Here is a 13,851-nt window from a genome sequence, read left to right as displayed (position 1 = left end):
TTAAATGACAACAGCAAATTTAGGCACTAACCACAACCTTATGTTCAGAGCAGCAAAATTGTTGAAGTGCCCAAGTTGAGTTGAAGTCAGTGGTTTAACTACAAATTCCTCTCACATGTGAAATAAACCTTTTCTCAGGGTAATCTATGGAAACCTGTATCCCAACTGCTTAAAATCAGAGGAAAGCAGTAAAAGCCTTTAAAAAAGCCCTTAACTTCTGTTAAAATGCATTACTTGATGTTCAGTGGAGGCAGGTTCTTTATCTCAGGAGGGAATTGGCATGTTACACTGCCAAGCACTCTCTTTTTAAGAGCTGGTTAGCAGTCATATCCAGCTGACTGCCTTACATTCAGTTGGAAACCCTGGGCTGATGGTTAGCAGCCAGAGAAGATCTGTTCATATATATATATATACACACTATTCTTTTCATACCTATGTTCATAAGAATACTGTATTTTAATAAGAATAAGAATAACAATGCTTGTACCTGAAACCTAAACATGCTCAGGTAGATTTGATATTTCATTTTATGTGTCTTATCAAATGGTAATTGTAAATAGTGTCTGCATGGTAGGTGCCAAAAATATAAGGAAGAGTTTGTAACTTGGAAAAAGAAAACCAAAACCACGTTTATTTGGAGAGAAAAAAAAAAAAAAAAAAAAAAAGAAAGTTAATTAAGAAGGAAACATTGTTTCATGGTGAACTGTAGAATGTGTCTCAGAAGACTTGGGTTTGTTTTTCCATCAGTATTTCAAGTGACCTTTGGCTCTTGTGCATCCGCAGAACTCCGTAGTATTGTATTGTCCCTATATTATCGTTTTCATTGGCAGTGTATCCAGATTCTTCAGATAATCTAGGCAAGAAAATACTCATGACCCACAGTTGCCTTCTGAAATACACCCCAAAGTATTTTTATTTTAAATTGTATTAGTTTTAAGCCTGCTTTTTGAGAAAAACAGGATGGATATCTTTAATTAAAAAAAAAAAAAAAAAAAAAAAACCCAGAAGAATACAGATGGAGGCTGGTCATAATGGCATAAAATCATCTGAAGTCAGACTGTGTCCCTTAATGGTGCTAGAATGCATTTCTAAGTGGTACTTAATAAACCATTGAAAAACAAAAACCACAGAAATTGCACCTTAATTTGCAATTAAAGTGCCTTTCATTTTTTTGTGTTTTTCAAACCCTTCATGGGTGATGTGTTTAACACAATGAAATAAAAATGTGTGATCCTCACATTTTTAGGAAGTCTAAAAATAAAGGAAGTTAAAGAAAAACAGGATTAAAATAAGGCCTGCAAATAAACTGATCCACATGCCATCTCAAACCAAATAACTTTATCCAATAGTATAAGAGTATTTCATTTTTATTGCATTTCATATTTCTTCCAAATGCAATTAGAAATATCTGAGTGCTATTAGCTGTATTCCTTAAAGTTTTCAACATAACTGAAATATACTTTGCAGCATTGGAGGTGGTGGGTTATTTTATTGCAGCTGAGAGAATTCTCATAGGTTTTGTCTTGTAATTCATTAAAGATGTTTCCATTACATAAAGGACTGTATAAAAGCTGTTCACTTCACCAAAGGCAGGTGTGTTCAGTGTAAACATCTATGCCTGAGCTGTTGAACTTCAGCTGAGCACAGCCTTATGGCTAAATAAGTAGTAATCTGTATTTTACTTTAATGCACACATAAGAATATATTAAATTGCCTTCCCTAAAGAGACCAACTCTGTCTCATTTTTCTTATCTGCTACAGATAGAATCTACTGAAACCTGTGGAAATATATCCAAGGACTTCCATAGACTTTGTCAGATGTTCAAATTTAGGTGTTAGCCAAGAGACCTTTTTCTTGTCTGAATACTCAAGAACTGACTAGAAATTTCCATTTTCCTTCCTCTTCAGTTTTTAAGGTTTTAAGAAATTCTGGCACAAAGCTCCAGTATAATCTGAAATATTGTGTCTGAAAATTCTTGGATATGGTTCTTAAGAAAAAACCATTCTTCTCAGGATAATATACACTTAGTAACTGAAGCTATAGTGTCTCTCATGAGTGGTGGGATCTCACAAGCCCAGTGCTGAGCTGAAACCTGATGTCTTGTTGTGTTAACAAAACTCCTAAATGGAAGGAATCAAAGGTTCAGGAGTCTGGCAGACTGGATTTTGGGAGGGAAAGTGAGTGGCAATAGAAGACTTCATTTGATATAAGATCTGCCACAGGCAGTGACCAAGCTTCCCATCAAAGTATGCAGGTTTCAATAGAAGCCTATCAAAAGAAAACAGCATTGCCAGTGCACTTCCATTTCAATTAATAATTAGTTTTCAAGGAAACCTTCTGTTCTGGAAAATTGTCAGATGCAGGTTAAAAATCCTACTGGTCAGTGATAATGTCAGAATTTTATTTAAATTCCTATCAAATAAGACCTTACAGAAAATGCTATCCCCTTCAGTACATAGCATTGCTTTGAATTTGTTAACTACTTCATAGTCATTCATTGATTTAACAACTCTATGCAGAAAACAGTTTATTTTCTAAAAACTTTGCATTTACTAAAGGACAGTGTCAACAATAAGATAAGTGAGTTAGTTCATGCTTATTTAGGGAAATGAGCTAATCATATCACGGGTTGTTATCTGCCACATTGTTTGAGTTATAATTTTGTTTGCCTTCTAACCTCTCTCTATAATTGTGCCTATGCATGTTTATGGCAACAAAGAAAATAGGGAAGATTCCATGAGGCTAACTCATAATTTGATTTTATAAATATAATGTTCTTATACTGAGTGATCAAAAGTACAGAAATGCTGACAACTTACTTATTCTGGCACGCTGCAAAAATGAAACTGTGTACTCTGGCTTTTACATTATATGCCATGTAAGCGCTTATTGTATTTTTTTAAATCTCTTAAAGGATGCAGAAAATCCTGCCAATTTGACCAGTTTTGTGGTGGCATGCAGTATTGGCAACTTAACCATTCAGGATCTTCAGGATTATGTGAAAGTTACAATCAAACACACCAAAATTCAGGTAAAAAAGACTGATTATTGAGGGGAACAAGAATGCAGATTATATGTGGTAAAGGCTAAGATTATAGCCTGATTTATATGGATGGATTTTGCATAAGATCAAATTGAAATTAAGAAGCCTAGAACAAAAGCAAGTAAGCAAAAAGTGGAAACAAATAATCTCTCCCATCCTCATGTATTCACACTCCATTCATGACCTAACATTTTTCTGCCAGGTCATTGATTCTGCCCCTCAGAAGTAATTTCTGTGCCAATAACTATAGGTGAAGCCTTTGTTAATGACCATATTCATGACCAGGGTCAAGGGACACGATTTATTACACTGGAACTTCATAATTACTTAAATTCTTTGACCAAACATTTTTCACTTTGTTAATGGTTCCTGGAATTATTTTGTTTTTATGTGGTTTTCATCAGAGGAATAGACAGAAAAACGTTAATTAAAGATGACTACAGTAAATTTAGGGAAATACAAACCAAATGCAACCTTTTGGCACATACTGTTCCAGTTTGAAAATGTGTGAGCTAGACTCCATTCTCAGTATCAAATCCAAAAGAGGCAATAGCACTAGAAATGCTAAGAGAATGTTAAAATGCAACACCTAAGTAAATTGTTTGTGTAACAAGAACCTGGTTTGTGATTGTAACAGCTTGATTAACTTTATCTTCCATTGAATTACAATGAATATTTTAAGGTGAGGCAAAACAACCTACACTCGGGTTCAGCAGGCATTTGAACATTTCCAAGGTTTATGTAGAGGATTCATGGAGAAGCCCAAAGGAAGTAAACAGTAAAAAAAAAATTTAGATTCCATAAAGACATCATATTCATGGATAATTTCAATAACACAAGAAAACTTCATTGTTCTGAGGATGTGCAAAAGAAACCATCTAACAATACACAGAAGCAGTGCTCTAGATTTTGCAATTTGGACAAATCCATCTTTCTAGCAGAAAAAAACCTCTATTTTACACTAGGCAAGTTTTCAACAATTTAATGATATGGATTCTTCTACTCATTAAATGAAAATATATGCATTGCAACATCTGTTGTAATTGTTGTTGAGATTTATGTCTGAAGAGATATACAAAGTCTACTTTTACATCTGTTCTTAGGAAGATCCTAAACCTACCTGTGTCTTCTGGGACATGAACAAAAATGGTAAGTTGAAAAATATTCTAATTTCTTTCATGAGGTGAATAAATGTGTCTGAGTTCTAAAATTGGTCACACTATTGGCTGTTTTGGTTCCAAATCGATCCTTACAGGATTCAATAAAGTCCACTCAATGAAGTGTGTAATTTCTTCTGGGTAGTATAGTTATTTGGAATAGGAAATGTTAAATACTCCTTTTTAAAGTTTGTTTTTAATGTAAATGCCATTACCATTTTAAATTTTTCTATTAAGTTTTTCCAGCCTTTTCCCATATATGCAGTTTTTCACTGATCTGTCTGTATGAGCAAATTAAATTGTAATGCTGCTCAGACACATGGATGGCTCTTAGCCATACTTTTTAACTGTTCATTTCTTCAAAAACTGGGTTATATAGGTGTAAGTTTGTTACTGTTACAGATCCTCAGCTTTTTTGATCATATATGGAGACACATATTAACAAGGCAACATTTTAGACCATACTTCATCAAAGAATGGTCACTACTGCCAGACCTGTGTGTCATGTTTTACTAAGGCTCTTAATCCTTTACACAAAGTGTTTCTCTGGGATGGCTTTCCAGATGTCTCCGTTTCAGAGATCACTGCTGAGATGCTTCTCTTTCTTACACTGAAACAGATAGAGCTGTAGGATTTTGGATGGAGAGGTTCAGTACACAGTCTTGCAAAAAATAAAATTTTCTGTCCAAATTTGTATTTCAAAGCGGGAAATATGGACAGAGAAATTGAGGAGAATGCAAGAGGATTAAAATAAGCAAAAAAATCATAGAAACTAGTTAGGAAGCAGAACCTAAGAATCACATTAAGGGAGGAACACACAGGGAGGGAGAAAACGATTCCCAGTAGCCGCTTGAGTGGAGAAGAGTTTTAAGTGGTTTTGGAACATCTTCACAGTATTTTGAGAGAATGTCTTGAATTTGAGTGTTTGATTGTCTTGAAGTTACAGAGCAAATTATGCTAGTTTTTCTCAAGAGCTGTGAGAAAAATGTCTTTAAGAGTCTGAGAATATCAATGATTTCACAAAACTAGTTCATATTTTGGCAGGGAAAAATGAAAAAGGAAACAAATTTTGATTTTAACATCTAATTTTTTAAAACCAAAATCTTTCTACTTGTTTTTCAGAATGGCCTTTTTAAGTGGGGGTGGGTTGGGAGTAGTTCAGTTCATGTTTTTTTGTAAGGCCACCAGAGATCACTGGGATTACCCAGTCTGACCTGCATTGCATGCTGCAGAGAGGAAGGGTAGCACCCTCTGCTCCTGGGCTGTAAAATCTTTCATGTGCCTGAGGATATAGGAGTGGGGGAGAGGCAGGTGTAGACATCACATCAGTGGGGGGAAAGGAGTTCTAAAACCATCTTATTATTGGGTAAAACTAAGGCGTGTCTTAATGCATGACCCACGTCTTACCAACCAACAAAAAAGCTCCCTACCTTTGTTATACACTTCCATCTGCTGCTTCTGCTCAGTAGTCCATTCTGAGACACTCATCTGGGGTGGTTCTTCACAGAAACAAGGAAATCTGACACTTGCTTCTCTCCCAGTGGCTTTTAATGGTGGCTCATTCAATTTGAGGAAATGCTTCTGCATTTGTGCAAGATGAAGTGAGAGAGCTTCTAGAAGAGAGGTTGGCATGTGTGTGTTGGACAGCAGTTTCTCATGTTTCATTTCCACAGGTGGCAGTGGTGGCTGGAACCCTACGGGCTGCCAGGTGGATGCAGAGTCCAATGAAAATGAAACTGTGTGCTTATGCAACCACCTCACACATTTTGGGGTCCTAATGGTAGGCAAACTCAATGCTCACCAAGTTACCTTTCCCAGGAACAGCAACACAGCTTTTGTCTGGTGTCAAGACAACTCTCATTTTTCTTACTTGAGTTCTTTCTTTTACATATAATTTTTAATAATAATAATAATATGTGATTTTCCCCCTTATTATCATAAAGTAATCTTTTCATAACAAAGTAGCTAGTGATAAGGATTCAGGAATAAGATAAGTAATAAAGTTAGCAATGGAAGGATATTTTTTTTTGTTGTCATTTCATTATTGAATTCTTTACAGGTGGCTAAATATTATTTTTTAAATAATTAAAATGCACCCCTGAGATTTTTATTTTTTAAAAATACTGTGCCACAAAAGACTTGAGATTGAGACTTCTGAGTGATACCAAAAATATATATATACTTATATATACAAATAGCATATTATAACATCTACCTTAATACAACCAAGGCTCAGTACTAACATTTCTACTAGAGAGACAGGATAAAAACGTGATCTTAAGGAGTCTTAAGTTGCAGGAGATCTTTGACATACCGTTAATAGTACAATCTGACAAAAGTGACCTGCAGCTGAGGCAGGAGGTATGTAACAAGAGGAAAGTGAAAAAGAAAGTCTAAGCATATTTGAAATTTCCAGACTGAGAAAGTGAGAAGCTGCTTGCAGGGAAGAAAAAGAAAAAAAAAAAAAAAAAAAAAAAAAAAAAAAAAAAAAAAAAAAAATAAATAAATAAATAAAAAAAGCCTGAGAAATAGAAATGCTGTTTTCAGATCAAAAAGAAAAGAGACTCATTGTTAGGAAAAACAGGGAAAGAAAAACATCCTCTAGACAGTAGAAATAGTAATGAGGATGAAAAGTCAAGGGAGCACAGAAATTCTCTTTCATTTTTGGATCGAAAGGCTGAGTTGTCCCTTGCAAATCTGGTTCATAAATTTCACAAGATTTGTCTAATGTTATAAACTCTGAAGTGGCATCTTTTGCACAGTTTGTGAGCCCATATTGGCTGTTTTCTTACTTGGCTTTAATCAGTTTTGGGGATGCCTTATACTGCAGGCCTTCTCAGAAAAAGGGCAGTGGTACAAAACACATAGTCCATGCTCTGTCAGAGCCTTAAGCAAAGTCTCCAGACAGGGTGGCTGCCAGAGCAATGTCCAGGAGAGGAGAGAGGGAACCATATGGGGCACTTCAGCCTCAGCAGCATAGCCTCCAGCCTTCAGCTGCCTCCAGCAGCTTGCACTTGTGAAGTGGTTTTCAGAGAAAAGAAATCCCAACATGAAAAAATTGAATAGTGCTATCTTTTCTTAACTTTTGGTGGTTGTTTATGCTCAATAATGAGCTAATACATTTTTTTCCAGCTGAAATTAACATTCTTTGGCCTGTAAAACATAGCTGCAGAAAAGATGTTGGCTCCTATTCACAGCAGGAATAATTCCTAAGTAGAAGTATTTGGGGTTTGAAGTAACTTGTGGCAGTGTTAAAAAGGACTTAAACCACACAAGGCAGCCACATATATTGACTTTTTCAGCTTTGGCCTTCCAGACCCTTCTTAATAGAACTGCTCTTGTCACATCATGCTGAGATGTAGATATGAAAAAGCCACAAACTTTGTGTCTTCTTGCAAGCTAAATTATGGTCTTGTTCCACTTTTCATCCCCAAAGGGATTAAGAAAAGGCTTTCTTTCGGACACATTCAATGAGCCCCTTCTCTTCCCTGAATGCTTTAGTGGCAGTAGGAAATAAGGCAGAAGGTCTTTGAATTTGGGCTGCATTCCAATAGATTTTTACACAGCTTTGACCATTCTAGTTGCTTTTCCATTCTAATAATTTCTTGTGACTTCAATTTAGATACTAAATTATATCCAAAAAACACTCTCCTTCTGTATACATAAACTCTCATATAAGGCTGGAATGGACAGTAAAAGAAATAGGCTCCTCTGCCTTTCTGTGCAAAGCATGCAAAGTTTTGTAGCATTTAATGTTTCTTTTTGCTAGCTGGTTTTGCTAGGGACAAGAGTGACGACTGTAGAATTTACATCATTATCTTTTAGTGTTTGCTCACATTTCCTCCACAGTGATATAAATCTGAACATTCTCATATCTTCTTGTCCTTAAAAAGAGGAAATAACACTGGCATTTATTCTCTGATGGTACCATGTGGCAGTTACAGTTAGACAGAAAAAATAAAAAATCCTTAGAATTTCCTGCTTAATATCCAAATTTTTTTCTGTTGTCTTTGTCATTACTTTTCTAGTGACCAATTCTAGTTAAAAGTGTAGTTCTTACATCAAAACAGACCCTAAATCAAAAAAACAATATCTTGCCCTTGGTTTCACCTGTAGATCATTAGTTACATCGACTCCTATGGATTTTTAATAACAAAAAGGCCAGAAATTCCCTACAATGTTGCCTATTTCATATGAATACTTTTAACTTACATTTTTATAAATCTTACATCTTCCAAAAAAGAGTTGTATAGAAGCAACAGAGTTTAAAAGTTTGCACACTGAAGACTATTCCAGAGAAGGATATTTGAATTCTTAGTAGTGAATTGTAAGGATCAGAACCAGGCTCTATCTGCTGTTGCCAGCAGTTGTAATACTTACAGCACAATGCTTTGAAGAGCAGTGGAAGGAAGTGAGAGGTGTAGCAACTGGAGACCAAGCACACGCAGTAAAAACGAGCCCCAGTGTCAAGGTTACAGTGGTATTTCCAGAATGCTTTTCAGTTTCACTTGAGTGGTTACCAAGAAGGAGGGCTGTGCTCTCAGCAAAGGTGCTGCCTACAGCAGAGGTCTCTTCCTCCTGTCTCTCAGGACCTTCAGAGAACGGTGACGCAGATCGACACACAGAACACCAAGGTCCTGACCTTTATCACTTACATCGGCTGCGGAATATCTGCGATATTTTCCGCTGCAACTCTTCTGACATACATTGCCTTTGAGTAAGTACTAATTCTGTGAAGAGCATCACAAAGAAGTACCTGTGTGTGCAGAATAGAATCAGTTAGTTACGTGGTTAGTGTGGTTTATTTGCCTGGGAGGGGAACTCCACGTTTGAAAAAAAAAAAATCAAACCTGCAAAATCAAGGTCACAGTGTTGTGAAGTGGATACTTTTTCAAGGGGGCATGAGTTCAGAGTCTTTCTTCCAGTTTCTAATGTGTTGTGCTGCTCAGACCAGGGAATAAGATGAATGTGTATCAAAATTTTCCTTTTGCCAAGACACATTCCTCTAGATTTTTAGCAGATAGATATTATTTTCAAATTGTCAAACAGGCTTTTTATAAAAACAAATCTAGCCTATATGAGCATAACATGTTCCGAATTTAAAAAGAGAAAATTCCACCTAGAGCAATTACATTCTATAGCCCCTCAGAAAAAAGTGAGGAGAGAGAAAAAAATCAAAATAATTTGTGGAGTGTTACACAGAAGTCCTGCTGAAATGTGAAAGTGACTCAAGAGAAAGCAAAAATTTTGAAGTGGTACAGTTCTGTGAACAGTGAAGAGAAAATAGTCATGTCAACACAAAGAAAGCATTCTGCCAGTAACAGAAGAGGACATAGTAGCTGCTAAAGAAGGAAGATTTTCTGGGGACAGGAGGAGGGGCTGGAGAAGGGGGTTTTCAAGTTTTAAATATCTTCAATGATTGCCTTCCTATTACATTACCTACAGTGTAGTGTTCTAGTTCAAGTTGGTACAAACTGTTTGCTGCCCCTCAATACCCATATTTCAATGGGGATCAGTTAAAAAATTACTTGTTCTTCAGCCATCCTAAGATCCTATTTAAAAACAAACAGAAAACCACATCCACTAGACAATATATTCAAAAAATTGGGCTAACATATAAGGCCACATATAAAATGATTACAGATGTCCTTGTGATGAGCTGTACTTTTTTTTTTTTTCATTTAAAATTAAAAGTACTGGTTTATATTCCATTTGAAAGTGTTTGTTGGGTTTTTTTTAATAAAAAAATCAGTTGCTAAAATATTGTAGGAGTTAATTAGCTCATTAGAGACCCGAATAACTGGTAGCTTACCGCTACCACACACAGCTGAAACCTTCAACAATCCCACACAGAAACACACACTGCTACATCTTTCTGCACAAACCCAGCTGGAAGGAGTTCCTTGTGCTTTTATTGACTTTGTGAAGGGGTAAACCCAGCTGCAATAGGTGGTTTGTGTGATTACAGCAAGTGGATCATGTGCACCTGTGTTTCTCTCATTAGGAAGTTACGAAGAGATTACCCATCCAAAATCCTGATGAATCTGAGCACAGCCCTGCTCTTTCTTAACCTGATATTTTTGCTCGATGGCTGGATTGCATCCTTTGATATTGATGGCCTCTGCATAGCTGTAGCTGCACTTTTGCACTTTTTTCTTCTGGCCACCTTTACGTGGATGGGACTGGAAGCTGTTCACATGTACATTGCTCTCGTGAAGGTGTTCAACACATACATACGGCGATACATACTGAAGTTTTGCATCATTGGCTGGGGTGAGTTCAGCAGATGCAATATTTACATAGGATGTACGCTGCTGTGTAAAATGCTTTCTATAAATGCTGCTGTATAAAAGCTCTCTATCAGAAGTACAGAGTGGGATTTATATCAGTGTGTCGTTTCCTTCCCCCAGCCTGCCGGCGCGCAGCCAGCCCTCTCTGTCACCGAGTTCCCCTGTGTGATTCTGTGTAAATACACTCTCGCTGGCACTCTCCACCCAGAACAGCTCCCAGCCCCAGAATGAGCAGAGAGACCAGATAAACTGGTCTTGTTTTCCAAAGAGGCCCGAGTGGGAGAGGGGAAATGTGAGTGCCGTGTCAGAGATGGAGAACTGTGTCACACAATGAATGCAGAAACTTTTGCAGTTACTCAAAGCCTATGGAGATTTTGCACTGACTTTTAAAAATCAAATTTAAAATTTTCTTGCCAACAAGCACAAAGCCTATTGTGGAATCAGAAACAACCAGAATTTTCTGAAATTCAGCACAGCATTTAAACTACAAAGAGATCCTGGCTGCCCTAAGCAATGTACACAGCAGGACAGAAATGGAAAAAGTAATACTGCAAAATAACTGCCAGGCTCAGGCAGCAAGACTTTTATTCTTCATTTTTGTCTGTATCAGGAATCTGTGGTTTCTCCCTGAATGCACATATTGTGTTTGAAATAATACAACACAATACAAAGCCATTAACCTTACGGCTAGAGAACTGACCTCAGTACAGCTGATAATTGATGTCTTTCCATTGGCAACTAGCATCCTCTTTGGCAACCTCAGCAGAGTACAAGGGCTGAGTGGTCGGAAAAGCAAATTAACCTCTTCCCCTTTGTATCTGTTCTGTTAGAGCAAGGATAAGACATGTAAATAAGGCATATCAGGAAATGTACGGGGGTTTTTTGTGAGAGCTGTACCTTTCTGCAGAGTTCTCTTCTGCATAGTTGTCTATTTTCCCCAAATACTCCCTCTGCTTTCTTATTAAGAAATACATACTTTGCTTTACAGAAGCAAGGGGACCACATTTAAATAAAGTATATATAATATATATAGTGCTGTAGAAGGTGTATAATATGGTGTATATAATATAATGTGGTTGAGAGAAGCAGTTGAGAAAATACTGGTTTAAGTTCCCGTTCCCCACTTTGACAACTTCGTGAATTCACATTAGCAGGGGAAAAAAAAAAAACCTTTAAAAAATTCCTAATACCATCCATCCACTAGATCTCATGTTTGCAATAATTTTTTAATCTTCTCACTATATAATGAGAGCCTGTGTGCAGTTGCAAATTTAACTCCGGGTAATTAAGGGATATTATTTTACTTTAGTTTATTATTTTACTTTAATTTCCTTATCACATACTAAACTACTTATTCTTTACAGAACATTACAAGGCTTATTAATTAATCCCTGTTAATTGCTTTGATAGTTCCATATATTTGTACTGCTTGAAGAATTGTTTCCTTCTGCCTTCTCAGTGCAGATTTCTCAGGATGCTCTGCAGTAAACCAATAGGGATGGAGACATCAATGATTCAGCTTAGCATGGTGAATTTGAAAGTTTAGGGGATTTGAAAGCTTACAAGTTTTCTTGTGTTACAGGTTTGCCAGCTCTGGTGATAGCAATTGTTTTAGCAAGTGCTAATACAAATGCAAGCCATGTTTATGGCAAAGACTTATATGGCAGAGATGCAAACGGGCAAGGAGGAGATGACTTGTGAGTATTTCTTTTGATCTCTTAAGATTTAGCATTTATAGTTGCTTTGGAAATGTGGATGGTGCATTAAACAAGCTAAAAAGGCAGAATTCTGAATGATTAGAATCTGTGAAGAAGGCTGTTAGAAAAATTGGAGGGAAATCTGCATTACCCAATGCCAGGTACAAATGTTCCCCTGGCAAAAGAATAATTTATAGGTTTTGTCATGAAAATAAAATAAAAATACTTGTGTTGGTTTGTCTTAAATGAAAAGTATATTTTCTAGGTGAGAGCAAAGAAATAATTTGTATAAAAATAGTTTCCTTTGCAAATCAGGCAGCCTTTTGCCAATGTAGCTCAATACTCCTCTATGTTCTTCTCTTGATGACCAGATAATAACTCCAAATGCCAAAGTTTTTATGTGAATGCTCTTTTCCTTGCCTGGCAAAGCTTCATCATTATAAATAAAACTTCAATTTTTAAAATTTTATTATAGTATCATGCTGAGCATTCAGGCCATTTGCTGCAAGAGGAATTAGTTAGAGTTCTCATATGGCTGACTGACAAATGGCTACCTCAAAAATCCTGCTACTTCTCCAGTCATGTTCAAGTTCTCTTTTGGTTCCAGTGGCAGACACTTAAGATTTTGACACTGAATATCCAATTTTGCACATTCTGTTACTAAAGCACTCAATGCTTCACACAGATTGCAGCAGTGATTTTTTTTTACTGAGTCAAACTTTTTTTCATGATGGGATTGCATTTCTCACCGCTTTCTACTTTTTAAATTAGTTTTGACTAAAATGTGGTACAGCCCTCAGATTTGTCAAATGATAATACTGTAGGCCATATTCACTTAAGATACCTTTGGGCTTCATCCTGTTTCCAAACAGAAAATGGACAAATGTTTCATTTTGCACTATAGTTCTGCATCAGTGGTATCAGAAATCAGCTTACTTTCCTTTAGTCATATGATTAATTGGAGGACAGTTTCCATTAACCAAAAATGATCTTTTTTTTTTCCTTTTTTTCTAGCTGCTGGATCAAGAACGAAGTTGTCTTTTACGTGACTTGTGCTGGCTACTTTGGAATCATGTTTCTACTGAATGTGGCCATGTTCATTGTGGTGATGGTGCAGATCTGTGGCAGGAATGGGAAGAGAACCAACCGCAGCCTGAAGGAAGAGATCCTGAGGAACCTCCGCAGCGTGGTCAGCCTGACCTTCCTCCTGGGCATGACATGGGGCTTTGCCTTTTTTGCCTGGGGTTCCTTAACTCTTGCTTTCCTGTACCTCTTCTCAATTTTCAATTCATTGCAAGGTAAGCTGAATTTGTGTTCTGTGAACAAGTAATATTTGATCTGTTACTGTTCTGGAGCATACTGTGTCCAGTGATTGGACCAGGAACTCATACCCAAACTCTCTAGGTTTTCTTTTGATATTTAATCATCATTAGTTTCCCCTTATGTAGAATAATATTACCAACTACGTGTGGGTTGAGTACCTTACATATATTAATTATGGTTTCAATGTCTTTTTTCATAAAAGGAACTACATTATAAATAGACCTCTTCCTAGCTTACAGTCTGCAGTGTTCTCTGTTGAGATACATGCTGCATGACCTTCAGCATTTCCTTTCACTGATTATAACAAATATAGGAAGCCTTTTTCCTTAACTTATTCCTG

At 36.6% G+C, this 13,851-nt stretch overlaps 1 protein-coding gene across 7 annotated transcripts in view; it reads left to right on the top strand.

Annotated features, from left to right (window-relative positions):
* Positions 1-13,851, top strand: part of ADGRG6 (adhesion G protein-coupled receptor G6) — a 109,070-nt gene that overhangs the window by 82,394 nt on the left and 12,825 nt on the right. For all 7 annotated transcript variants that reach the window (XM_079331164.1, XM_079331167.1, XM_079331163.1 and 4 more), the window contains 7 exons: positions 2,916-3,032; positions 4,148-4,193; positions 5,875-5,981; positions 8,791-8,918; positions 10,206-10,474; positions 12,074-12,188; positions 13,203-13,486. In XM_079331164.1, the coding sequence (XP_079187290.1) occupies positions 2,916-3,032; positions 4,148-4,193; positions 5,875-5,981; positions 8,791-8,918; positions 10,206-10,474; positions 12,074-12,188; positions 13,203-13,486 (1,066 nt within the window). The remainder of the gene's footprint in view (positions 1-2,915; positions 3,033-4,147; positions 4,194-5,874; positions 5,982-8,790; positions 8,919-10,205; positions 10,475-12,073; positions 12,189-13,202; positions 13,487-13,851) is intronic.

Source organism: Erithacus rubecula, assembly GCF_903797595.1.
Source record: "Erithacus rubecula genome assembly, chromosome: 2".
Lineage (NCBI taxonomy): Eukaryota > Metazoa > Chordata > Aves > Passeriformes > Muscicapidae > Erithacus > Erithacus rubecula.
Note: the sequence above shows the minus strand (reverse complement) of the source record. Positions and strands in the feature narration are given on the sequence as shown.